The 27,204-nt window shown below is 42.1% G+C and overlaps 2 protein-coding genes across 4 annotated transcripts in view; one reads left to right on the top strand and one right to left on the bottom strand.

Annotated features, from left to right (window-relative positions):
• The window catches only part of masp1 (MBL associated serine protease 1), a 30,280-nt gene extending 3,778 nt beyond the window's left edge, over positions 1–26,502 (bottom strand). The window contains exons 1-8 of one of the 2 annotated variants that reach the window (XM_032590994.1): positions 26,442–26,502; positions 25,861–26,077; positions 24,525–24,702; positions 23,626–23,757; positions 22,956–23,152; positions 21,626–21,773; positions 21,433–21,551; positions 18,694–18,772 (exon numbers count right to left, since the gene is read on the bottom strand). In XM_032590994.1, coding sequence (XP_032446885.1) covers positions 18,694–18,772; positions 21,433–21,551; positions 21,626–21,773; positions 22,956–23,152; positions 23,626–23,757; positions 24,525–24,702; positions 25,861–26,077; positions 26,442–26,446 — 1,075 coding nt within the window. In that variant the 5' untranslated portion in view covers positions 26,447–26,502. Of the gene's footprint in view, positions 1–18,693; positions 18,773–21,432; positions 21,552–21,625; positions 21,774–22,955; positions 23,153–23,625; positions 23,758–24,524; positions 24,703–24,816; positions 24,918–25,860; positions 26,078–26,441 lie in introns of those variants that run through there. The other variant, XM_032590995.1, reaches the window with a different exon arrangement.
• On the top strand, positions 13,533–17,626 carry LOC116737689 (uncharacterized). 2 transcript variants are annotated; one of them, XM_032591044.1, is made up of 3 exons: positions 13,533–16,389; positions 16,469–16,548; positions 17,104–17,626. In XM_032591044.1, the coding sequence occupies exon 1, from the start codon at positions 14,517–14,519 to the stop codon at positions 16,317–16,319; it is 1,803 nt and encodes a 600-aa protein (XP_032446935.1). In that variant the 5' UTR covers positions 13,533–14,516; the 3' UTR covers positions 16,320–16,389; positions 16,469–16,548; positions 17,104–17,626. The 2 variants fall into 2 exon arrangements, with proteins under 2 accessions (XP_032446935.1, XP_032446934.1); XM_032591043.1 differs by lacking the exon at positions 17,104–17,626 and having other exon boundaries at positions 16,469–16,663.
• Positions 26,503–27,204: the final 702 nt, after the last annotated feature.

Here is a 27,204-nt window from a genome sequence, read left to right as displayed (position 1 = left end):
TTATCAGCAGTCAGTATCTTACCTGCAGTTTAAGAAAACGTCGAACTCCTGATGGTTCCTGAGGATGTCAACCAATGTTTTTATGGGTTTTATGTCATCCGCTTCATTTCATTTGGTAGCTTCCACATCCCGCAAACACTTCAAATATTTTCCATTATCGTCTCCGTCATCTTTTTTAGTTTAAGTTAATTTAACAGTTTTTTGTTTTTTTTACATAAATAGTCCAGCAGAGATATATAGGCATCCTTATGACAAAATTTAATCAGTGGACTGATTTATGACCCTAATCAATAATTGCTTTTAATTTCCGGTGACCCAATGTGCCCCCCCAAAAAAAAACATTCCCTTGACATCTGTTAGTCGCATCTTTGTGACACTTTGTTTTGGTAAACTCCTTCTGACCTCTGAGTTTTAAGAGTAATACAATTAAAGTATGAAAAAAACAATAAGTGTTAGATAATGAAGAATAGTATATATAGTATATTCTATACATAGAGAAGTTTAAATAGATCTGGATGTTGTAATTACCTCTGGTTTTAAACAGAATGTCTTCCTGATGCACAGCGTGAAGGGGGACAAGGCTGACCCCACAGGATGATTCTCATGACCTCTGGGGAAGGTCAATGGCAGTGGTGGTCAGTGTACCTGCGTATGTGTGTGTGTGTGTGTGTGTGTGTGTGTGTGTGTATACGTCCATGTGTAAGAGTAAACACATACTTCTGAAGAAAACCTACAGTTTAACTGTTTTACTGCATTATTTATGGCAGCACGATTAGTCAGTGCTGACTATCAGTTTGTGATTTCCTTCATCCGTTCCGTCACTTAAATTTAAAACTCATAGATTTTTTTCTGTAACACTTGCTAGTGTGATACATGTCAGTAAAAGTTCCTCATCTGTAAATTTATTTCTGAAGAGTGTGACAGGGACTAAACAGGCCTGGGTGAGGATACTCATATGAATCTTTCAGTTTTCCCTAAAGTTGAACGTTTTTTACAGTGCACAACCAGGCTGCAAGAGTTGCTCCAACTTGGGAAATTGTTGGTTTTTTACCTTTAAAATTATCCACTACTTTTGTCTCTGACTTTGTTTTCCCTCCATCCATTATTTTACACACTTGAGTTTGTTCACTAACAAAATATAATACACCTGTAGTTGTTGAATTTTCCATCACTAAAGCTTATAAATGATCAATGTAAACCATCAGTCTGTATTAAAATAGTTAACACAATTCATATTATTTATTTAGAGTTGATGTTTTGATGTGTGCCCTTGGATTTCTATCGATTTATTGAACGATGGTTTGTGTAAATATTTATCAAACTGAATGGCCATTTAGGTTTCATATAGTTTTTTTCTTTTTGTGTTTGTTGCACAAATCCAAATATATGCTGGCTATCAATCAACAATTCAATCAGTGAATTTGGGTTTTTTCTTAAATACTCCGTCTCACGGAGATTTACTTACATCTTCTGACATCTAACCCAACTTATAATAACATTGACTCAGTTTGCTATTGGTACACTTTACCTAAAAAACAAAACAAATTAAACATACTCACTACACAACCACGCTCCAAGATTTAGTCACAACATGATGAATTGTTTTGTTATCTTTAAAATGATCTGCAATTTTTGTTCTTTGGTCCTAATGATGCTGTTCACTAATGTTCACTAACAGACAGTAAACCTCTTGTAATTGATCAGCTTATAAATGATCAATGCGAAGCATCAATACGCGCTAAAGAAGATCATATCAGTCAGATTAAGTAAAATATCATCAAACTCAAAGCAATCAAAATTATATTTCTCTGAAAGGTCATTTCTCCTTTTCAGGGAGTTTAGACTGTATGAAAGGAATCATTGAAATATACTATGAAATATTTAATCTGCAGAATCCCGATAATAAAACTTCAATTGTGAATTCAATGATTATTTTGCATCTAGATACAAAAGAATCAGCCGTTAATTAGTAATCACATTATGTAAATGACTAACAAGATCTGAACCAGGGGTCTCAAACTCGCGGCCCGCGGGCCAACTGCGGCCCTCGGGACGATAGTTTGTGGCCCCCGCCTTAATATGAAAGTTTAATGTTAGTGCGGCCCGCGAGTTTGATATAATTGGCACTTTTCAGTGTTGTGTGCGGAGCTGAACGAACTTACCAATCACGGTGGAGTATATTGCTCTCGGGGGCGGGACATCGGCATTTTCTTTTTTAAAGGTTTTATTGGCTCTACTGGCCTTTATTTGATAGTTAATTGACAGGAAAGTGGGTAATGAGAGAAGGGGGAAGACATGCGGCAAAGGTCGCCAGGCCGGGAATCGAACCTGCGACAGCCGCGACGAGGACTAAGGCCTCCTCGTGTGGGTTGTGCTTAACCCCTGCGCCACCACAGCACTTCTTTTTGCAAACATGTTTGTTGATTTTTTTCCAGCTAACTCCTCCCTTCTAACATCCGCAAACCAAAGTAAACTACCGGCTCCGACACCAACCTCGCTGCCGTTCTGATACTCTTCCATCCCGGCGAGCTGTCCCCGCTTCAAGCCGCCTTTCGACTCCGTTAACTGGAAGAAAACTGGGAGACGAACCGGTTTACTGGGAGAAACAGCCGAGTCTGGTCCAGACTTCCGGACAGCTGAGAGGAGGCGCTGCTGCCACCTGCTGGTGACTCCGAGGAACAACAACAACTTTTAAAAAAGACGTTATTTTTCTATCAGCAGTAAAAATGGAATAAAACATGAAGTTTCATTCCATTAAAAAATACTTTCCATAAACAATTATCTCTAAATTAGCTGTTTGTTATTTATTTACCCAACATGTTTCTGTAATTTCTTTCTTTTTTTCACTTTGTGCTTTAATAATTTCTACATGTACAGAAAATCATAAAGATGCAGAAACACAATCTGATTGTATAATAAAATGAAAAAGGAAGAAAAGAAAATTGTAATATTGCATATTTTAACATTACAATAAAATTAATCTAAAAAACTAATAGTGAAAATATTTTTAAATCCAACCAAATTAACTGTAATATATCAATTATTTAAAATCCTGGGGAATAAGATATGTAAAATAAAATGAAATTTAATTTAACAAAAATATTAAATCTTGAATAAGTTAAAGCCTATAAATAACGTAAGAAAAAATCTAATAAACCAAAAGTAAACTAAGCTACATTGTATATTTTAAAAATTTCTTTAATTCAAATATTTTGTGAAATAAAAATAATCTGTATAATTGAATAATTTAATTATTCGACTCTAATCTGTGAACAAATTTGTGATATTTACTCATTTTCCATCAACTATTTTACTGATAACTGTTTAAAGTCTGGTTGTGTTTAAAATACATTTTTTCAGTTTTCATCTCTTCCTCCATGTCTTTAACATCCAGGTTTTATTTTCAATAAACCAATAAAGCAGGAAAGTGTTGATGTTCAGGAAAAACAAACATTCAGCTTCATATCAAAACTTTTTACTGTCAATAAAACATCTGATATAGAAAAATAGACGTTTTTCAAAAGAGTGAGCTGACTGATGATGTCATCAGCCTCTGTGACATCATCAGTCACAGAGGCTGATGACATCATCAGTCACAGAGGCTCTATATGACTGGCAGGCAGAACTTCTCCTTCACTCTGCATCTCAAATCGGTTGGATCAGGTCGGCATCGTGAAGAATCGCTTCGTACGATTAGGACAACTTCGAAAGAGAAACAAATTCTCAGGAATTTCTAGTATTTCTAACAATCCGTTCAGAAATACTACATCATGTTCTTCCACGTTGGTTTCGGACTTGGATATATAATTACTACTGCAGTGAAGAAGTTCAGCAGCTGGTACGCAGCTGATGCTGATTTAGAGGAGAACAGCAGTAAAATGGAAACACCAGAAGACTGCTTGGCTTTCACTGTTCCCCAACAGAGAAGCAACCTGGATGGAAATGTTAGCTCAAAGGATGAGAACGCAGAACCTCAATCCTCTGCTGATGTTCATACAGTCAGGACATCTGATAAACCCGAGAGTTCGATCCAATCAAGCTGCAAAGATGGACGAACCGTTGAAACCGTTGAACATGTGTTGACCATCGCCAGTGGTTCTGCTGACTCTTCTGTTGAAGAGCATAATATGAGTAAGAGCAGCGAACCGATCCCTTCCACCTTTGGGAATAGAAATGGATGTTCTGGATTTGAAGAACATCCTGAAGATGAAGTTTGTGCTAAAGAAATTAGCACAACGAAGAACGAACATGGCACTGCGGAAGAAAACTCCACAGAGAGCAGTGACAGCACCGGCGCTGAAGCTGAAGACACAGTCAGGGAAAACACAGCCAGGAAGCCGAGTCCCCATGCACTGAACCAGGAACATCCAACAAACAGTGATCTTGCTCCAGTCATTCACGTTTGCCAGAATTTCAGATACAGATTGGCAAATGTCACGATGCACAGCATTATGAACCTGAAAGTCATCAAAAAGTACCTGGCTCAGGATGGCCAGCAGGCCTGTGGAGCGTCATCAGGACATCCATCAGGTGCCTCCAGGGACAATCCAGAGCAAGAAGATCTCCCAACCAGCCGAAAGTCATGCAGTGTTCGGCAGTTTGACATCACAAAGTGCATGAAGTTTGTGAGGAGAGAGAGTGAACTTTTAGAGTTGAATAGACCAAGTCAGAGGGTTGGGATATTATTTTTAGGGAATGTTGCTTTGACTTTTTTAAAAGTTTATAGTGTCAAAACAACCTGCAAAATACTGCAGGTTATGACTTGTTTCAACTGTGAGATGACTGGACCGGTCTTGACAGAGTTAGGTGACCTGATTAAGCTGAAAAACGCAAGACCAAATGACACAACGGCATCTCTGTTTGAACGCCATCTTCAGGAAGCGAGTTCTCTGAAGAAATGCTGCAGCTCTTGTAGAATAGAGAACATCTGCATCCTCGACACAACAGATGTGATCAGCATGTTCCTGCATCGACAGCTCAGTGACGGCGGACTGCTTGTGACTCCCAGTGCAACCCTTGAAGTTCCTTTAAAAATGGGAAGCCGGGCGTGCCGTGGTGGCGTAGGGGTTAGCGCGACCCACATTTGGAGGCCTCAAGTCCTCGACGCGGCGGTCGCGGGTTCGACTCCCGGACCCGGCGACATTTGCCGCATGTCTTCCCCCCTCTCCCTCCCCCTTTCCTGTCAGCCTACTTCATAAGAAGGGACACTAGAGCCCACAAAAAGACCCCCTGGAGGGGTTACAAAAAAAAAAAAAAAAAAAAAAAAAAAAAAAAAAAAAAAAAAATGGGAAGCCAATTGTTCTGTCTATCCTCGGTCATCTGCTGTGAAATCCAAAATTCCCAGACGTACAATTTTTATACATATGTGATATGTGGACAAGAAGTGTATAAAATTGAAGATGAATTGGTAACCAAAGCAGATGAGGGCTGTGTAGAAGACATGAAGAGAAGAGGATTCATCTACTTCTACGAGAAGTACGCAGGAGGAGAGGACAAATTTAGCTTTCAGGAAAGCAATTACAACTGTGGAATCGTACCAACTGTGGTGAACTATAGAAACGAAAGCGAATATTATCTGCTGTCTGAAGACACAACAGACGATGAAATGAGCAATTATGATCAGGAAATTTACGGCGAATTTAGCATTGGAAGTATCAATTTGGAAAAGTCAGAGTCAGTCAAGAAGGACCAAGAAAATCATCATCAAAGAGTAGAAGATTTTCTTGATCGTCTTATTGATCTGTACATGATTCATTTCTTATTACAGCTGATTTGTTTTCTTTTGTTTCCTTTATTTACTTTTACTGCACCCTTTGCCTTTTCTTTCAGTCATTATGATTGGGTGGCCTCTGCTTGGGTCATCATTTACTTTATTTCACTGTTCATACCAGTATCACCAGAAGAAAACCCAATCCTGACAGTACCCCCCCCACAAGGGCAGACACCAGACGCCCGAACATGTCCAAAAAGATCAACACAACAAAGTGTGGAGGCACAGGACGGGTTCACCTCGGGGGAGGTCCGGCGGGCGACGTCGGCGAAGAGGCGACAAAGGAGCTCTGGGGCCACTGGGAGGCGACGGGGGAGGCACTAGGGGGGCGGAGACTCGGGAGAGCACTGGAACCACTGGGGGGAGGAGACTCGGAGGGAGCACTAGGAGACTCGGAGGGAGCACTAGGAGACTACAACTGTAGGCTATTTGGTCTACACTTCAGGTGTATTTAATAATTATCTAAGGTTCCAGACTGATTTAAAGTTAATTATAAACGTTGCTGGATGAAGTTTATTAAACCTTCCAGACAAGAGAGGAAGGAAATTCCTCCTCAAAGTAAAAATCTGTAAAAAAGAAAAAAAAAAATCAATATTTGATTGTAGCTGCATGATATAAATACTTAATAAATTAGAAAATCAGAGGGAAGTTAATATACACTGCCTGGCCAAAATAAAAGTCGCCACCAAAAAATGGTCACACTCTCTAATATTTTGTTGGACCGCCTTTAGCTTTGATTACAGCCTGCATTCGCTGTGGCATTGTTTCAATAAGCTTCTGCAGTGTCACAAGATTTATTTCCATCCAGTGTTGCATTAATCTTTCACCAAGATCTTGTATTGATGATGGGAGAGTCTGACCACTGCGCAAAGCCTTCTCCAGCACATCCCAAAGATTCTCAATGGGGTTAAGGTCTGGACTCTGTGGTGGCCAATCCATGTGTGAAAAAGATGTCTCATGCTCCCTGAACCACTCTTTCACAATGTGAGCCCCATGAATCCTGGCATTGTCATCTTGGAATATGCCCGTTCCATTTGGGAAGACAAAATCCATTGATGGAATAACCTGGTCATTCAGTATATTCAGGTAGTCAGCTGACCTCACTCTTTGGGCACACAATGTTGCTGAACCTAGACCTGACCAACTGCAGCAAATGATGCGTTGGACAGTTCTTAACCCAATTCTAGTAGTTTCTGCAATCTCCTTAGATGTTTTCTCTGCTTGATGCATGCCAATGATTTGACCCTTCTTAAACAGACTAATGTCTTTTCCACGACCACAGGATGTGTCTTTTGCCATGGTTGTTTAAGAAATGAGGAGTTACTCATTGCATCAGCTGGGGTTAAATAACTTGTTGCCAGCTGAAAGATAATCGCCTATGCAGCACTTATCCAATAGGAGGCTTGTACCTATTTGCTTAGTTAAATCCAGGTGGCGACTTTTTTTTTGGCCAGGCAGTGTACTATTACATTACGTGGGGTAAAAATATGACTTGACACACATCCTACTTTTTCATGCAAACCCGGTTTCCATGGCAACCAGTAGACATCATGCACACGCTAGCTGGTTGCTTTGGAGACCGGGTTTGCCTTAAAAAGTAGGATCTGTGTCAAGTCATATTTTTATAAATGGACGGAAGGGATAGGGTTGGGGTTCGGGGTAAGGTTAGGGTTGGGTTGGGTTGAGATAGGGTTCAGGGTTGGGTTGGGGTTCGGGGTTGGGGTTCGGGGTAAGGTTAGGGTTAGAGTTAGGGCTCCTGAAGGATCCCATGCCCTCACACCATGCACGGACACTCTCTGCTGGTGGTCACGCCCAAGGCCTACCTCTTATTCAGACTTGTAGGGATCTGTGTGTCCAACCTAGGGATCCAAATCCTCTCAGCCGTTCTCCTCTGTGCTGAGGACCAGGTTGGGTTACATTTCAGCACCAAGGCCAAAAGTGCTTCCCAGCCATGGTTGATAAAATGCTTCACAAGTTGTACATGTTTTTCTTTTTGATGTTTGATGTTATATCTGTGTTGGGTGAAACCGGTGAGAAGGCTGTAGCCCGTCTCACCCACATAATAAATTTGACAAATTTTGCAGGTGATCAGATAAATACAGTTTTTAGACTTGGGGTTTCCAGAAATGGTCTCATTTGTAAATTGTGTTGTCAAATTTGCTTTGTACCCAGTGCAGCTGTTTAAAGAATCCACCCTGACCTTTGACCCACGGTTTGTCCATTGGCCTTACCATGGTCCTTACTATGTTATTATAAGTTGGGTTAGATGTCAGAAGATGTAAGTAAATCTCCGTGAGACGGAGTATTTAAGAAAAAACCAAATTCACTGATTGAATTGTTGATTGATAGCCAGCATATATTTGGATTTGTGCAACAAACACAAAAAGAAAAAAACTATATGAAACCTAAATGGCCATTCAGTTTGATAAATATTTACACAAACCATCGTTCAATAAATCAATAGAAATCCAAGGGCACACATCAAAACATCAACTCTAAATAAATAATATGAATTGTGTTAACTATTTTAATACAGACTGATGGTTTATGTAACCCACGTGACCACCACGCCCCAACCACCTTCCCTTTAAGCCGTCCCTTTAACAGCTGGGACCCTCATGTGTATTTCCGGGTTTCCACTGTGCTGCTGCTCACTGTTGGTTGTGGCGTTGGTTGTTAATAAAACAATCTCAAATCTCCAACTCGACTCATCGCTGAACGAATTCATCTCTAAAACTCGAGGATCTGCGGTGAGTTAAGTACCATCTGAACTTGACGTTGTATCAGCAATACTAGCGCCGCTAATATATCCGCTGCAATACTCACCAGGTTGGGCTTTGTTGATGCCTGGTTTACCTTCTGATGAGAACAAGTAACATCCACTTCCTCAAACAAGCCGTTACTCGACGGTGAGTAAATATTCATCCATATATGATGGGGCGTTATTTCCGCTGTGCGCCGCCAGTTAGCATTAGCTACCAACTCGACAATCAGTTGCCACATCAGCTCAGTCCACTTACTAATAACTTACTTAATAAAAAGTCACACTGTTAAAGCCGAATTAAAGGCCACACCTTTAATATTTAAAGGCTTCTCTTTCAACTTTAGATTTGATTATTTTTCATGATTTCTTTGTTTATTGTTGTATTCCATGCTGGTGCATCAATGAAGTCTGGTACCTAATATGATTTTGTTTGTAGCTACTTTGATCAATCACATTCTTAAAGTTGATTGATTTGATTTATTATTAGCTGTTCGTAGCGACTGCTAATTACCTTGAGAAATTTTGAACTTGAATTATGAAGTGCACTTTTCTTTTTAAAAGGATTTTTTGTTTTCTCTCATTTTTATAATATATGAAGTGGTTGTCAATACATAGCAGTATGTATTTGTTTTTTTCCCATTTAGCTTATATAAATATAACATTTATATATGAACTTAATGTATGTTTTCTGGCCTTTTAGGTCAGTTTTTTTTTCCCCCCCTTCATCGACTCGCTTGCTGAAGGAGGATGGCGAGCTACCCACACACCACCTGGTGGTAGGAAAAAGAAAGACACTCTCCACACAGGAAAACCAAACAACACTTTCCATACAGGAAACAAAATAAACTCTAAGGGAGTATCTAAAGGAAAAGAACAATTCTCCCGTTGCTCTTGGACTTTTGAACTACATTTGGTTTTGAAGTATTATTGATTATTTCTTTTTCGGTTTGTTCTTTTTCCCCGTCCTTGTTTCTTTTGAACAATTTCTCTTTGTTTAGTTTTTGCTGTTAGTATTATTATTATTATTATTATTATTGTCATTATTATTATCATTACTATTTCCACTGCAATAAATGGCAATATAAACAAAGCTCTTTGCATCAGTTGCATCAATTATCCACCCAATCATGACTCCATGCCGTACCTATTTCTGATTTTATAGAGTGGTTAACACTAAGCCCTGCAGTCAGACCTGCGCATTTAAGAAAAGCGTTACATGTGGCGAGTTAGCCAGGAGTCTTGTAGTGGGTGAATAATTGCATAATTCCACAGTACCTTTATTCTGGATGTGTTATCATTATCAATAACAAAAACAAAAATGGATGTTGTTACTCAGCTGGGGTTAAACATGCAACGATCTGTGTTAGTTACTGGCACTCAGAGCAGTGAGGATGAAAAAGAGATAGTTGATCGTTTACAATGTTATGGTGCAGTAAAAGAGGTTTTCCATGTCAGTGATCCACAAAGTACATTTTATAAAAACCTGATTGTCGAGTTTGAAGAAGATTCTACATTAAATTCACTACAACCCCTTTTCCCATATAATTACCCTTCCAGAACCACAGTAGATGCGATATTTCGTGTTACTTCTCTCGCTTCAGAGTATGCAGCCTCAGTGAGTAGCAGCAGCCCTCCCATGGACTACATTGATGAGCTGAAGAACATAGCTAAACGAAGCGGAAAACGGTTTGAGGAGGTCCTGAAAGGTGTAATGGATCAAATCAGCACACATTTGGAGACAACAGGAGATGATGATGGTGATGAGGACGATGATGATGGTGGTGATGATGGAGATGATGGTGGTGATGAAGAGGAGGAAGAAAAAAAAGAAGACATCCTTACCTTAGCACAGTCTGTGCAAAGTCAGCAGATGTTACCAACTGTGCCTCAAGCCTCTTCACCTCCTCCAACCCATTCGTCCACTGATCAGCAGGGAGCACCTCCTGGACCCAGTCACTCCCGTATACCACCAACCCAGAGGGTTCCTTTGTCGAGGAATGACCTTATTCCACAGGACATTCAAAGAGTTGTGGTGGAGCATGTTGTAAAAAATAGTGACTTTTCCACATCTTCACTTAGACTCCGCTCATTTTCAGGAAAAATTCCTAAACCAAGCAATGAAGCGGACTATGACTCATGGCGATCTCAAATCGAACTGTTACTTGCTGATCCCAGCCTTTCCAGATTGCATGTTAATCGGCGAATTGTGGAAAGTTTGTTGTCGCCAGCTGCAGATTTAATTAAATGTTTGAGCCCTGGTGCACCACCTTCCACTCTTCTTCAAGTCCTTGATTCAGCTTTTCAGACAGTGCAGGATGGAGAGGAGCTTTTCGCTCAGTTTTTAAACATTTTCCAAAATCCTGGAGAGCGGCCATCTTCCTATCTCCAGCGATTGCAGCTTACCCTCAACACAGTAATAAAAAGAGGAGGAATATTACCAAGAGACAAAGACACACATTTACTTAAACAGTTCTGCCGGGGATGCTGGGACAACTCAGTCATCTCCAAGTTGCAACTTGAGGAGAAAAAAAGCAATCCTCCCCCATTTTCTGAACTTTTGTTGTCACTCCGGACAGAGGAGGACAGACAAATTGCTAAAGAATCTCTAATGAGAAAGCACATTCATTCATCTAAACAAAAAGTGACCATTCAGTCTCAGAGTACCTGCTCTTGTGGTCATGTCACAGTTAATGAAGAACTGAAAGAATTAAAAAAGCAGATTCAGCAACTCCAACGGCAGATGTCTTCCTTCATGTCCAGAAAGACACCTGTTGATGCAAAATCAGAACTGCAACAGACCAAGTCTAAGCCAAGGACCAGCAACACCTCACCTCAGACCGCTGGAAGACCAAAGCCAGGGTACTGTTTTAACTGTGGTGAGGATGGTCATATGTCTTCCCAATGTAGTAACAAAGCAAATCCAAGCCTTGTGGAACAAAAGAAGAAACAGCTTCGTCAGAAACAACAAGCGTGGGATGGACAAAAGTCAAGTCAGCAGTTAAACTAAATGCAGTTCCTGCTGAGGGACACCCAGGAGCTGCCACCATCAGCTGTCCCAACCTCCATTCTGAATCACATTTTGTATTACCTAAGGGTCTCATCGGTACAAAGAGCATGGGCCAAATCCAAATAAAGGGGACAAACTTCAGCTGCCTCCTTGACAGTGGGTCGCAAGTCACTACAGTACCACATTCATTTTATAATACCCACCTCTTTGACCATGAAATTATGTCTCTGAACAATCTGTTGGAAGTTGAGGGCGCCAATGGCCAAAATGTACCATACCTTGGGTACATTGAATTAAATTTGATTTTTCCACCTGAATTTCTTGGCTCACCAATTGAAGTGGACACCCTAGCTTTGGTAGTCCCAGACACCAAAACCACACATCCACTTTTACTAGTAGGCACAAATACTCTTGATATTGCCTACAAGAAGCACCTTGAGAGCCAGTCTACTACTTTTAAACCCACTGCTTTTGGGTATCAAGCTGTCTTGAAGATCCTGCAGAACAGGTATGTTCAAAACTCACCTGAACATCCAGTTGTTTTGACTCTGCAGCCTGATCAGCCACAAACCATTTTATCTGGCCAAACTGTTGTCCTTGAGGGATGTTTGACCACACGGGTGTTGAGGGAAGAGAAAGTGGTTGTTGTTGAACACCCAGCCTCTTCCTGTCTGCCTGGGGGACTTATGGTTAAAGCCTGTCTCATTAACATACCTCAACATCGGCCTTGTTACCTGCCAGTGGTAGTAACTAATGAGTCAGACCATCCAATTATCATCCCCGCGAGAGCAGCCATTGCAGAGATTGCCGCTTTAGAGTCTGTTATCTCCAAAGAGCAAAGTGTCAAAATCCATGACAAGCCTGCAGAGTCATTAACACCTCAGCTTCAATACAACTTTGGAGAATCGCCTCTAACACCAGAATGGAAAAGTCGGATCATTTCAAAGCTCAACAGCATACCAGAGGTCTTTGCCAAACATGACCTTGATTTTGGTCGTACAGACAAGGTGAAACATCAAATAAAATTGTCTGACCCTACACCGTTCAAACAAAGACCACGCCCTATACATCCACAGGATGTTGATGCTGTGAGAAAACATCTTCAAGAACTGCTTGAGAATAATCCGTGAATCAGAATCTCCATTTGCTTCACCCATTGTGGTGGTGCGTAAGAAAAATGGCTCTGTACGCCTCTGTATTGATTATCGGAAACTTAACATACAAACCATTAAAGATGCTTATGCCCTTCCGAAGCTAGAAGATGCATTCACCGCACTAGCAGGCTCTAAATGGTTCTCTGTGCTGGACCTAAAATCTGGGTATTACCAGATAGAAATGGAGGAAGCTGACAAGAACAAAACAGCCTTTGTTTGTCCTTTAGGCTTCTGGGAATTTAATCGTATGCCTCAAGGAGTGACCAATGCTCCAAGCACTTTTCAACGACTCATGGAAAAATGCATGGGTGAGCTCCATCTGAAAGAAGTTCTGGTTTTTATTGACGATTTGATCATCTTCGCACCAACTCTTGAAGAACATGAAAAAAGATTGATGAAAGTCCTAAACAAATTAAAGGACTTTGGACTAAAACTGTCCATTGAAAAATGTGTGTTCTTCCAAACTTCAGTGAAGTATCTGGGCCATGTTGTGTCCAAGGATGGTGTGGAGACAGATCCTGATAAAATTTCCACCCTTGCATCTTGGCCAGTGCCAAAGAACCTGAAGGAACTGAGATCGTTCCTGGGATTTGCAGGATATTATCGGCGATTTGTGAAGGACTATTCTGCAATCGTCAAACCGTTGCATGACCTTACTGCTGGCTATCCACCTAGCCAAAAGAAACTAAAACCTATGTTGAAACCCCAGAACTATTTCAACCCAAAAGAGCTTTTTGCTGAACGTTGGACTGAATCCTGTCAGCATGCATTTAACATCATTATTAAAAAACTCACTACTTCTCCTGTACTTGTATTTGCAGATCCTCGCAAGCCATACACTCTCCATACTGATGCCAGTTCTTCAGGCCTTGGAGCAGTGCTATATCAAGAAAATGATGGCAAAAATCGAGTTGTAGCTTATGCAAGTAGAGGTCTGTCCAGAAGTGAATCAAACTACCCAGCACATAAATTAGAATTTCTGGCACTTAAATGGGCAGTTACTGAGAAGTTTAATGACTACCTATATGGCACACAATTCACTGTGGTCACAGACAGCAATCCGCTGACCTACCTTTTGACATCAGCTAAGCTTGATGCTACAAGTTATAGATGGCTCTCTGCTCTGTCCACATTTACCTTCAAGATTGTTTACAGAGCAGGAAAACAGAATGCAGATGCTGATGGGCTGTCCCGACGACCACATCCTGAGATACCGGATGACCTTAAATCCTGCAAAGAAAGGGAGAGAGTGTTAAAGTTTGTTCAACATCATCTCGAGGAACCAGGTTGCACCACCATTGACCAGCACATTGTCGAAGCCATCTGTGACCGCCACCTGGTGCTCAGCTCAAGCAATGACCATGCCCTTGTTCTCTCTTTGTCTGCCCATGTGGAAAGCCTACCTGACAGTTACACAAACGACACCCAATTTGCTACCTCTGTTCTCCCTCGGTTCTCTACTGCTGAGCTTGCTGCTAAACAGCGAGCTGATTCCACCATCCAACATGTGATTGCTCAGCTTGAGAGAGGGGAATCTCCACCGCCATCACTGAGGGATGTACTTCCAGATTTGCCACTCCTGTTGAGAGAAGTAAATAAATTGGAGCTCCGTAACAACCTTCTTCTCAGGAGACGGCAAGTGGGAAACAGAGTAGCCTATCAGTTAGTGTTACCAGAGGAGTGTCGGCATATGGTGATGGTTCAGCTTCATGATCGTATGGGCCACCTTGGGATTGAGAGAACATTAGACTTGATTCGTTCCCGGTTCTTTTGGCCACGAATGTCCACTGACGTTTACAACAAAATCAAGACCTGTGAACGATGTGTAAAAAGGAAAACTTTACCAAACGGGCTGCACCTCTCGTTAACATCAAGACTTCAAGACCTCTAGAGCTAGTGTGCATGGACTTCCTGTCTCTGGAGCCAGACCGCAGAGTGAAAGATATTCTCGTGATTACAGATCACTTCACAAAATATGCTGTTGCTGTTCCAACACCAAATCAGAAAGCTCGAACTGTTGCTAAATGCTTGTGGGAAAATTTTTTTGTCCACTATGGCATTCCAGAGAGGTTACACAGTGACCAAGGACCGGATTTTGAGTCCCGTACCATCAAAGAACTGTGTGATATATCTGGCATCCATAAAGGAAGGACAACTCCTTATCACCCTAGAGGTAACCCTGTGGAAAGATTCAATCGCACATTGCTTAACATGCTAGGGACATTAAGTGAGCAGAATAAATCTCGATGGAAAGATTTTGTAAAACCCCTTGTTCACGCATACAATTGCACTAAAAATGATGTCACTGGGTTTTCTCCATACGAACTAATGTTTGGTCGCCAACCTCGTCTTCCCATAGATGTGGCTTTTGGGTTACCACTGGAAGAGGACACCTCCACCTCTCACCTACAGTATGTCCAAAGACTGAAAACGCATCTGCAAGACAGCCATCAGTTGGCTGCGGAAAACTCAGAGAAGGTGATGTCCCGCAATAAGGCCTCTTTTGATCGGCGTATCACCACTTCTGAACTTGCCGTAGGCGACAGGGTCCTTGTTAGAAACGTCCGACTGAGAGGAAAGCACAAATTGGCTGACAAATGGGAACCTGACATATATGTAGTGGTAAAGAGGGCTGGCAACCTCCCTGTTTACACTGTAAAACCAGAGAACCAGGATAAACCTCTCAGAACACTCCATTGTGATCTTTTGTTGCCTTGTAATTACCTAGCTGAACAGAGTCCTGTAAAAAACTTACCTGTGAAGAGGAAAAAGCACCTGCCTGTGAACTTACCTGACCCTGATAATGAAGATGCATCAGAAGATGAGATCATCTCACCTCTGTATGATCCTTCTTCCTTCGAGCCTGTGAAATTCATCACTGTTGTTAATTCACCAGTACCTCCTGTCCAGCAATTTGTTCCACCTGCAGACCTACCTGAAGTTCCTGATCAGCCCCCATCCTCTGCTGCAGAAGAGGAGGAGGATTTGGAACAGGAACTCCCAGTTGTCACAGAGGAACCAAGGGAATTTCAACCTGTGGACAGAGAGGCAGTAAACATCAGTTCAAAAACTAATGATTCTGCAGGAGATGCTGCTGGAGATCCTGCTGCTGAGGGAGGTCCTGAGCCTGTCACTCCAGAGCCCTCCACCAATAATATGGAACCAGAAGTGGACTTAATTGTTCAAACAGAACCATCAAGCCCTGAAACAGAATCATCAAGTCCCGAAACAGAACCATCGAGTCTTGAGGGAGAACCATCTTTGCGGAGGTCAACCCGAGTAAGAAGACCACCAGAACGTTTACAGTACTCCCAACTCGGTCACCCGCTGTTGAAGAGTATCCAGTTGTTGTTTCATGGACTGACCACTGCATTTACACATGCTCTTGAAGGGACTGAGGATGATGAACACATGACTGTTCCTGGTATTATCCAGCCAGCCATCCAGACTGGCTGGATGCACGGGGACGTGCATGGGATCAGGGGGGGAACATGTAACCCACGTGACCACCACGCCCCAACCACCTTCCCTTTAAGCCGTCCCTTTAACAGCTGGGACCCTCATGTGTATTTCCGGGTTTCCACTGTGCTGCTGCTCACTGTTGGTTGTGGCGTTGGTTGTTAATAAAACAATCTCAAATCTCCAACTCAACTCATCGCTGAACGAATTCATCTCTAAAACTCGAGGATCTGCGGTGAGTTAAGTACCATCTGAACTTGACGTTGTATCAGCAATACTAGCGCCGCTAATATATCCGCTGCAATACTCACCAGGTTGGGCTTTGTTGATGCCTGGTTTACCTTCTGATGAGAACAAGTAACATCCACTTCCTCAAACAAGCCGTTACTCGACGGTGAGTAAATATTCATCCATATATGATGGGGCGTTATTTCCGCTGTGCGCCGCCAGTTAGCATTAGCTACCAACTCGACAATCAGTTGCCACATCAGCTCAGTCCACTTACTAATAACTTACTTAATAAAAAGTCACACTGTTAAAGCCGAATTAAAGGCCACACCTTTAATATTTAAAGGCTTCTCTTTCAACTTTAGATTTGATTATTTTTCATGATTTCTTTGTTTATTGTTGTATTCCATGCTGGTGCATCAATGAAGTCTGGTACCTAATATGATTTTGTTTGTAGCTACTTTGATCAATCACATTCTTAAAGTTGATTGATTTGATTTATTATTAGCTGTTCGTAGCGACTGCTAATTACCTTGAGAAATTTTGAACTTGAATTATGAAGTGCACTTTTCTTTTTAAAAGGATTTTTTGTTTTCTCTCATTTTTATAATATATGAAGTGGTTGTCAATACATAGCAGTATGTATTTGTTTTTTTCCCATTTAGCTTATATAAATATAACATTTATATATGAACTTAATGTATGTTTTCTGGCCTTTTAGGTCAGGTTTTTTTTTTCCCCCTTCATCGACTCGCTTGCTGAAGGAGGATGGCGAGCTACCCACACACCACCTGGTGGTAGGAAAAAGAAAGACACTCTCCACACAGGAAAACCAAACAACACTTTCCATACAGGAAACAAAATAAACTCTAAGGGAGTATCTAAAGGAAAAGAACAATTCTCCCGTTGCTCTTGGACTTTTGAACTACATTTGGTTTTGAAGTATTATTGATTATTTCTTTTTCGGTTTGTTCTTTTTCCCCGTCCTTGTTTCTTTTGAACAATTTCTCTTTGTTTAGTTTTTGCTGTTAGTATTATTATTATTATTATTATTATTGTCATTATTATTATCATTACTATTTCCACTGCAATAAATGGCAATATAAACAAAGCTCTTTGCATCAGTTGCATCAATTATCCACCCAATCATGACTCCATGCCGTACCTATTTCTGATTTTATAGAGTGGTTAACACTAAGCCCTGCAGTCAGACCTGCGCATTTAAGAAAAGCGTTACATTTACATTGATAAAATAAAATAATTTATAAGCTTTATTGATGGAAAATTCAACAACTACAGGTGTATTATATTTTGTTAGTGAACAAACTCAAGTGTGTAAAATAATGGATGGAGGGAAAACAAAGTCAGAGACAAAAGTAGTGGATAATTTTAAAGGTAAAAAACCAACAATTTCCCAAGTTGGAGCAACTCTTGCAGCCTGGTTGTGCACTGTAAAAAACGTTCAACTTTAGGGAAAACTGAAAGATTCATATGAGTATCCTCACCCAGGCCTGTTTAGTCCCTGTCACACTCTTCAGAAATAAATTTACAGATGAGGAACTTTTACTGACATGTATCACACTAGCAAGTGTTACAGAAAAAAATCTATGAGTTTCAAATTTAAGTGACGGAACGGATGAAGGAAATCACAAACTGATAGTCAGCACTGACTAATCGTGCTGCCATAAATAATGCAGTAAAACAGTTAAACTGTAGGTTTTCTTCAGAGGTATGTGTTTACTCTTACACATGGACGTATACACACACACACACACACACGGCTTGGTGAGCAAAACCTTAGATAATTACAAGATTCTAAACTTCTCTAGGAAAGGTGACAAACTTTATATTAATATTGATACTGATGATCACTTATTGTTTAGCCACTGTAAAAACTTTATTGCAAAATTGAGGAAGTTATTTCGTCATTTCTATCAATATTTTCTAGTCCAACTCTTAATAAGGTGCATAAAAAAACGTTGATGAAAATGGATTTTGGCAAATTGGCCGAAACATGAGAGGTCCAAACAAAATCTCCTTTTTCCTAACAACAGCACCCCCTGCTGGTGTAACAAATTACTATGTACTGCAGTTAAGAGGATTAAACCTCTCGAACCTGAAGTTTGGTCCATTAAATGTTGGAAACAGTGCAGCTTCACACTAATTAAATAATCTGTAATGAATAAATCTGAGTGTGTAAAACAAGAGGGCAGATTCAGAAACTGGAGATCTGCTGAGTGAAACTCCAGAATCTCCATTTTGGACAGGAAACAAGTCCATCAGCAGCTCTGAGCTCAGATCCGAGTCTTACTGTCACAGCGAGGAGGACGGCCGCTCCACGAGCCGTCAGCCTGGCATTCCAGCTGGAGACGATCCGACGTCCCACCGTCCTGCAGACACATCACAGCATGGAGGAGTGAAGTCTTTCCTATAACCGCTGGGGTCACAACATGACCAAAAATATGATTTCGCTATTAAAAATCCTTCTTTAATGCCCAAATGCAGTGGAGGGCAGTGTTAACTAAAAGGTTAACCCTAAACTGCAACCAAAGCAGCTACCACCCCAGGCCAACAGCCACTGACTTTCCTCCCCACTGACGTAGGAGCGGCTCTGAGCAGGATTAAATCCCACAAGGCTGCGGGTCCTGATGGCATACCTGGACGTGTCCTCAGAACGTGCTCTGGGGAGCTGGCAGGAGTGCTGACGGACATCTTCAACCTGTCCCTGGCCCGCGCTGTGGTACCGACCTGCTTCAAGTCTACCTCCATCGTCCCAATCCCCAAGAATCCCAGCCCAACCAGACTCAGTGACTACCGCCCGGTAGCCCTTACCCCCATCATTACCAAGTGCTTGGAGCGGCTGGTCCTAGCAGACCTCAGATCCTGTCTCCCCCCCACACTAGACCCCCACCAATTTGCATACAGGCAGAACAGGAGCACAGAGGATGCAGTCTCAATAGCGCTGCACTCTGTCCTTTCTCACCTGGACAGTAAGAACACTTACGCCAGATTGCTGTTCTTAGATTTTAGTTCAGCATTCAACACTGTCATCCCATCACAACTCATTACCAAACTCACAGACCTCGGCATCAGTCCACTCATGTGTAACTGGTTGCTCGACTTCCTGACCAGTCGACCTCAACATGTCCGGCTGGACAACCACTTCTCATCCACCATCATCATAAACACCGGAGCGCCACAAGGCTGTGTGATGAGTCCCTTCCTCTACTCCCTCTTCACCTACGACTGCAGACCTGTCCATGGCGCTAACGCCATCATCAAGTTCGCAGACGACACCACGGTGATCGGCCTCATCAGAGATAATGACGAGGCCGCTTACAGGGAGGAGGTAGACCGTCTGGCTAAGTGGTGCGACAAAAACAACCTGCAGCTGAACACCGAGAAGACCAAGGAGCTTATCGTGGACTTCAGGAGGAACGCTGACCCACATCCACCCATCCACATTAAGGGGACAGTGGTGGAGCGTGTGGACACCTTTAAGTTCCTGGGAGTCCACATCTCCGAGGACCTGACTTGGACGACCAGCTGCTCCAAACTCATTAAGAAGGCGCATCAGCGCCTCTTCTTCATGAGGACCCTGAGGAAGAACCACCTGTCCTCAGAGATCCTCACGAACTTCTACCGCTGCACCACTGAGAGCATCCTCACCAACTGTATTACAGCTTGGTACGGGAACTGCTCTGTCTCCGACCGGCAGGCGCTGCAGAGGGTGGTGAAAACTGCCCAGTATATCGCCGGGGCACCGCTCCCTGCCATCAAGGACATCTACAGGAAGCGGTGTTTGAAAAGGGCCGGGAAAATCACAAAGGACTCCACTCACCCAGCACACACACTCTTTTCCCTCCTGTCCTCTGGGAGGCGCTACAGAAGCCTACAGACCAGAACCACCAGGCACCGGAACAGCTTCTTTCCCACAGCTGTCACGCTTTTGAACGCCTCCTGACATAAAACATAAACTATAAGGACTGTACTCCCCTATCCTCTCATACAACAATAACACATGGACTATCCTCACACACACACACATCACGGACTGTTTTCTTCACACACACATACAACCTGTACATTTTATCTGCCATTATTTATCTTGTATTATATTATATACATATATAATCCATTCCCTAACATTCTTGTATAATCTGTATAATCTGTGCATATAGCTCCCATATTTATATTTATAAACAATATCTATATCTCTTGCTATAACCCCTTATAGTCCATACATACACAGTCTTGTACATCTGTAAATAAATATTTATATCTCGTAGAGCACTTCTGGATAGATGCAAACTACATCTCGTTGCTTGTACTTGTGACAGTGCAATGACAATAAAGTTGAATTCTATTCTATTCTAATTCTATTCTATTCTAAAGCACAGATCATAAACATTAGTTCTGCTAAAGCTAAAAGCTACACCAACATGGTATTTAGCAAAAGTTAAAGCACTAAATTTTTCCATATTGACACACACCTCAAAATAAGAGCCTCAACATAAATGTCTAACTATTGCTACCAGTCAAGAACCAAAACTTCAACACAAATGTTGAACTTTATTCAACTTAAAATTAACAAAACAACTGAGCAAATTAGCACTTAGCATTTAGCTGGAAAAAATATTTTAGGGCAACCTGAGTGTGCTAAATGTTTTTAAAGTTAGCAAAAAAGTTAAAGTGCTAAACAAAAAATTTGCTCAGCTATTAGCACATTAGCGGGTTAGCAGAAGTGTTCCCACCACTGGCCAGATGTATTCTGATTTTATGAGAAATTTTTGGTTTCCATTAATCTAAAGTCATAAAAAATTCTCCATGTGAGCAAAATTCAAGAGTTTCAGTTTTTTATTTTGATTAACTAAAGTAAATAAAGTTTAATCAAATTTAATCTGATGGATCAAATAAAACCTGCATGACGTCAAGAGCCAATCAGACTCTCTCCTGTGTTTCCTGTGTAGACCAATAAGAATGTCTCTGTCTGCTCCCAGTTCAGTCACTGGTTCCAGTTTCAGTTCCCAGCAGCAGAGTGAAGCCTCACCTGGACCAGGAGGAACCCCGGCTGACAGCTGAACACCACATGGTCCTTGAAGGAGTATTCTGATTGGATCGGAACCATCACCGCGTTGGGCAGAGCCTCAGGTACTGGACACTGACTTCCTGTAATTTCAAAATAAAAGCCTAATTTCTCTCTCCACATCAGCCCTGTGGCCCCGCCCCCTGCGTGGTCTCACCTGTGGCGGTGTAGCTCAGACTCCAGCCGAGGTTTTCTCCAGAGTCGTCGCTGTGGAACTGGATGGAGACGATGTTGCTGTCGGTCCGGATGATTCCTGGAGACCGATCGCCACAGAACGGGCCAAACTCTCTGCTTCCTGCTTGGATCTGACACACACATGCTCCGTCATCACCTCAGAGTGTGAACCAGGTTCTTACAGCCTTGTGGGGACATATTTCTGTCTACAATGAGGGGCTATGGGGACCAGAGCTCCTTGTGGGGACATTTCCTTGGTCCCCATGAGGGGAAATGCTGTTTTTAGGTTAGGGGTTAGTTTCAGGGCTGAGGTGTGCATTGAGTTTTGGCTAGTGTTAGGGTCAGGTATGTGATGGTTAGAGTAAAGGTTAGGATGTAGAACATGAGTGGAAGTCAATGGAAAGTCCCCACAAAGATAGCCACGCAGGCGTGTGTGTGTGTGTGGTTGGAGAGGAGTGTGAGGCAGGATAATAATAGTTTTGGGTTTTTCATTATACTTTAGTTTCATTTTATGTTGACTTTTTGTCTAATTCAGTTTTTTTTTTTTTTTTTACCCCTCCAGGGGGTCTTTTGTGGGCTCTAGTGTCCCTTATACGACAGCAGGCTGACAGGAAACAGGGAAGGAGAGGGGGGAAGACATGAGGCAAATGTCGTCAGGTCCGGGAGTCGAACCCGCGACGGCCGCGTCGAGGACTCAAGGCCTCCAAATACGGGTCGCGCTACGCCCTACGCCACCACGGCACGCACAATCTAATTCAGTTTTAATTAGTTTTTAGAGTGTGTTTGCTAGTTTTTATTAATTATTACTTTAATGTTTAGTTTCTATTAGCACTTTATACTTGTATCTTTTTTAATTATGCAACTAAAAATGAACCAAAGTATTGTGATTATGAATACATCAAATGGTTAATGAATACTCCACAGAAAAAAACATTTTCAAAAAGCGTATCCAATTATTGTGGGATAACCAGCTGACTGGAGTTTTCTCCCAACTTTTGCCGTTACCATTTTGCGGATTAGCACAGTGTAGCTGCCAGGAGGAGCCTGGAGTACCGTAATTTACCAACAGCTGACATAAAACATCTATTTCACATCAGCATGAAAAGCGAATTAATAGATTAATGAACACAGAAACGAAGGGCATTGTATCTATAATTTCAGTATGTTTTAGTTTTATAAATGCAGTTCCAATTAGTTTGAGTTTTTCCTAATTAATAACCATTTTTATTTATTTCAGTTAATGAAATTGTTTTCTCAGTTTCAGTTTTTGCTCGTTTTGGTTAGCTATGATAACCTGGATGTGTTTGTCCCACCTTCAGGTGGTCGTAGGGGCAGCTGATGTCCGGATGGCTCTCCACGTCAAAACGGGGGTCAAAGTTCATCTGGACCCTGAACCCAGCCTCCAGCTCGATTCGGTACCAGCAGTCAGAGCTCTTCGGATACGGACCCGGAAAGTTAACGCTGCTCAGGATGCCAGAGCGTTCCCTGAACACGGCGCCGCTGCAGTCCACTGGACACACACACACACACACACACACACACACGCAGATTCACTGAGCTTCCTCCTCCACACTAAAACGTCTTCATCGTGTAAACATTTCCACCAATCAGCAGCTGTTATCAGCCACACTGAGGTCTAACGGCTCCGGGCCCCTGAGGCCCCTGAGGCCCCTGATGCTTTGGTGTCAGTGAAATCAAGTGAATGTCTACTGGTTACAATGGTTTAACTGGTTGAAAACCAGCTGACTTGTAACCGTTCACTGAGTTATGACTGATCAGTTAGTTTAACTCTGATCCATGTTGCTCTCAGAGACAACAACACTCACTGCACTGCAAAAACACTAAATCTTACCAAGTCACTTTGACTAGTTTCTAGTTCCAGTTCCACTGGCGGATTATTCAACTTGTAATACTGTGAAAATGTCTTGTTACAAAGTAAAGGCAGGTTCCACGTGGGCCTCCAGGGGGCGCCGACACACTCACCTCTGCAGGTGTGGTTGTCTGTGTGCAGCTGGTAACCATAGCGACAGGAGCAGTAGTATCCCCCAATGAAATTATGGCAGAAATGATCGCAGAGCGGTTCCTCATCACCGCGTTCGCTGCACTCGTCTATATCTGCAGAAGAAGAAGAAGAAGGGTCAGAGTTCAGGCTCTGATGTTTTCAAGCAGCAGGAAGAGGTCGGCCCGTCCAAGTGCTGCCATCTCACTACTCAGAAAATATCTCAGTTTCAATATCAGAAGTTTATGATTTTAATCATGGAAAAATGTTATTTCTTGACTTTTGGACATCAGACAGCTTTGAGTTTTTTGCTTGTGAAGATGTGACATAATGTAGAAATCTCTGAGGTATTTGGTGAAAATTTTCTCCTCTGTGGCCAAATAATTTTATTTTTATCTAGAATGACCATGAGACTGGGAAAATCAGAAAACCAGTGGCAGGCACTGAAATATTAGCGGTGCTAACCCCAAAGCACTAATTATATATCAACTACACTGATGCTAAAGCGCTGAATTTAGCTTAAGCTAACGCTAAAGCACTAATCATAAACATAGTCTTTAGCGGAAGCTAATGCTAAAGTGCTTAATTCAACCTTGTGTCACAAGGAGAACATGAGGATTCTCTCAAAACAATCCATTTGTATCCAATTTGTTTTAACACCTTCGGTTATTTGTTAATGTAAGTTTTGCATCTAAATGTTGTGGCTCAATAGTATATAGATCATTTAAATCACCATATAAAAATGGTCTGAACATGTCGGGGTTCATCACTGATTTCAGACGCTGTTGAACGTTTTAATGTTAATCCGACATGCTAACTGTCGGGTTCTTTTCCTGTATCAGAACTTGAGGAACCAGCAGCTCGGCTGTTTGGGTTTCCTCACCCACTGCGCTATAATGAGCCACGAATCCGGAGAATCGCTCCTCGTTGGAGAAGTCAGACACAAACTGGACGGTGAGGGAGTTTCTGGGGGAGGTGATGACCCGCTGGGCCGGTACCACCTCGGTGTCCGTCTCCTCCCTCCCACAGAAGAAAGCCAGCGCCTCTCCGTCCGCCTCCACCTGCACAGCAACACAGCAGGCCAGAGAAACTACGTCAGAATGAAGAACCAGAGATCTGGATCAGAACCACAAAGTTCTGACTTCAAGTAATCTAAAGTCAGAACAAAGTCTAACATGAGCAGCAGGCTCCAGGTTCATCAGACCAACTTCTATCAAGCCCCAAATGGGTCAAACTGGAACCATTAACCTCCCAGAGATCTGGGTCCATCAGGGCTCAGTCCAAACTGGGGAGAGAAAACAGACCAGCAGCTCTGTTTACATTCAGCTGCTGTTTATCTGACTCAGAGACTGGGAGGGTCAACGGACCACGGGGCGCCGATACACACCGACACACACTCCGATAAACCTAACATCTGCACCAACACACACCTCAGATTCAGAGCAGCAACAGTAAACCCCGTCTCACACCAGTACAAACCAAGATAATCCAGTGTAAATCAGTACAAACCAGAATAAATTAATACAAACTTGTATAAAACCTGGGTGATAAGCAATGAAAAACCAGTACAAAACCAGTATAAATCAGTATAAACCAGTTTAAAACCATTATAAAAAGACACAAACCAGCAAAAAAACAATGTAATTCAAGTACAAACCAGTATAAAACCAGCTAGGTCCACCCAGGCTTTTTATTGCCATCTGATTTGTTGCCATGGAGATTAAAGTATTCCTCAAATATGCATAAAAGAGTCAAAGCGACACTCCATGTTTGTTTTTGATGATAATATTATAACAAAAAGTAAAACTCAAAAAAGTTGATTTACATAACAACACATCCACAGACAGCGGCGGCCATCTTTACTCCCATAAACAGCGCGCTGCTGGGCGGCGGCCATCTTTACTCCCATAAACAGAGCGCTGCTGGGCGGTGGCCATCTTTACTCCCATAAACAGCGCGCTGCTGGACGGCGGCCATCTTTACTCCCATAAACAGAGTGCTGCTGGGCGGCGGCCATCTTTACTCCCATAAACAGCGCGCTGCTGGGCGGCGGCTACGTTCTTCTTCTTCACGCGGGTCGGTTTGGAGTCAGAAACCGTTCACACAGAAGTCTGACTGCAGCTACATTTAAGGATAGTTAACTTGGTTCCTATTCAGACTCTGAAAGGCAGCCGGATCCAGAAAGTTTCCTGATCCAGTTCCGGGTCTTCCTAGCTTACCTTGACGAAGTCGTACTCGCACAGGTAGGACGGCTCCAGGTCAAAGTGGCTGAAGAACAACGTGATCCGGAATCCGTCCGGAACGCTGATGGTCCAGTTCCGCTTGGTGTCTGTGGGATACGGGTCGGGGAAGTTTGGAGACTCCAGGCTGCCGTACATCTCCAACTGGAGCTCAGCGCCGCATCCGAACTGGACCAGCAGGGAGAGGAGGAAGATCCTGAGGCACAGAGACAACCGGATCAGAACCAACCAGACCAGACGGGACTGGAACAGAGGGATGGATATTTATCATATGATGTTGTTACCATTTATTGTTTATTATGAAAAAAAAAAATAGATTTATCAATATCTTGATAAAAATTTTATTAATTTTTTTTAAAATGACTATGAGAAATTTTATTTTTACGATTTTCTCCAGTTTGTTCCACAAAAGCATCAATAAACATCAGTAAATCTGAAAATATGATTAAATGTAGTTACCATGTGTTGCTTTGTGATACAAGCTATCATGTTATTTCAATAACTGATCGTTTGATCAGAAACTGCTGCAGCTGCAGATCACCGATCAATAGGAAACTCACCTCATGATGAAGGACTAAAGTTCTGCTGCTCCGGCTCCGTCTGTCTGGACCGAATCCGGACCTGCTGGAGAGGTGTGGCTCTGAAATGGTCACGTGATAAATGCCAGAAAGATTCAATAAATGACGTAACAGCTCCCCCTGCTGGCCGAGCAGAGACGTAACAGCTCAGGGGTTCTGGTTCTGATCACCTGCAGTACAGAACCAGAACCGTATAAAGTTTTGGTTTCAAACTGACAACCTTTGACCCCACATAGGGTCAAAGGTCGACTGTCATAATTGCAGAACAGAGCCGTTAGTCGTCAGTGGAAGTTTAAACTGAGATCACACAAACAGAATATTTATACAGTCAATCTTAGTGAAACTTTATGAATTGATAGAGTGCAATATTTTAAAACTTATGCAGAAAGCGCATAAAAAACTTTTACCAAACAATATTCAACATTTGTAGAGAGAGAGAAATCAAAACAACTTCAAAAACTTACATAAAAAATGTGACGATGCATTTTGAGTAAATGTGTCGGTTTATGGGACAATATTGACAGTGAGATAAAATAATGTAAATCTCTTCAAACCGCAAACAGCTGAAATACCACCAATACAGAAAATACCAAAAACAAACGTTTTGGCGCCCTCTCTCGCTCGGCGCCCACATGTATGGCAGGTCGTTAATACTCACTTTTTGCCACTGATTACAGTTCCCCTCATCATCATCATCATCATCATCATCATCATCTGAACAGGTTCACTAATCGGAACCAGGCTC

This window comes from Xiphophorus hellerii, chromosome 18, assembly GCF_003331165.1.
Source record: "Xiphophorus hellerii strain 12219 chromosome 18, Xiphophorus_hellerii-4.1, whole genome shotgun sequence".
Lineage (NCBI taxonomy): Eukaryota > Metazoa > Chordata > Actinopteri > Cyprinodontiformes > Poeciliidae > Xiphophorus > Xiphophorus hellerii.
Note: the sequence above shows the minus strand (reverse complement) of the source record. Positions and strands in the feature narration are given on the sequence as shown.

Bases quoted from the DNA above. Each gene is read 5' to 3' on its own strand.
- LOC116737689 (XM_032591044.1), top strand. From the start codon at position 14,517: ATGTGTAAAAAGGAAAACTTTACCAAACGGGCTGCACCTCTCGTTAAC.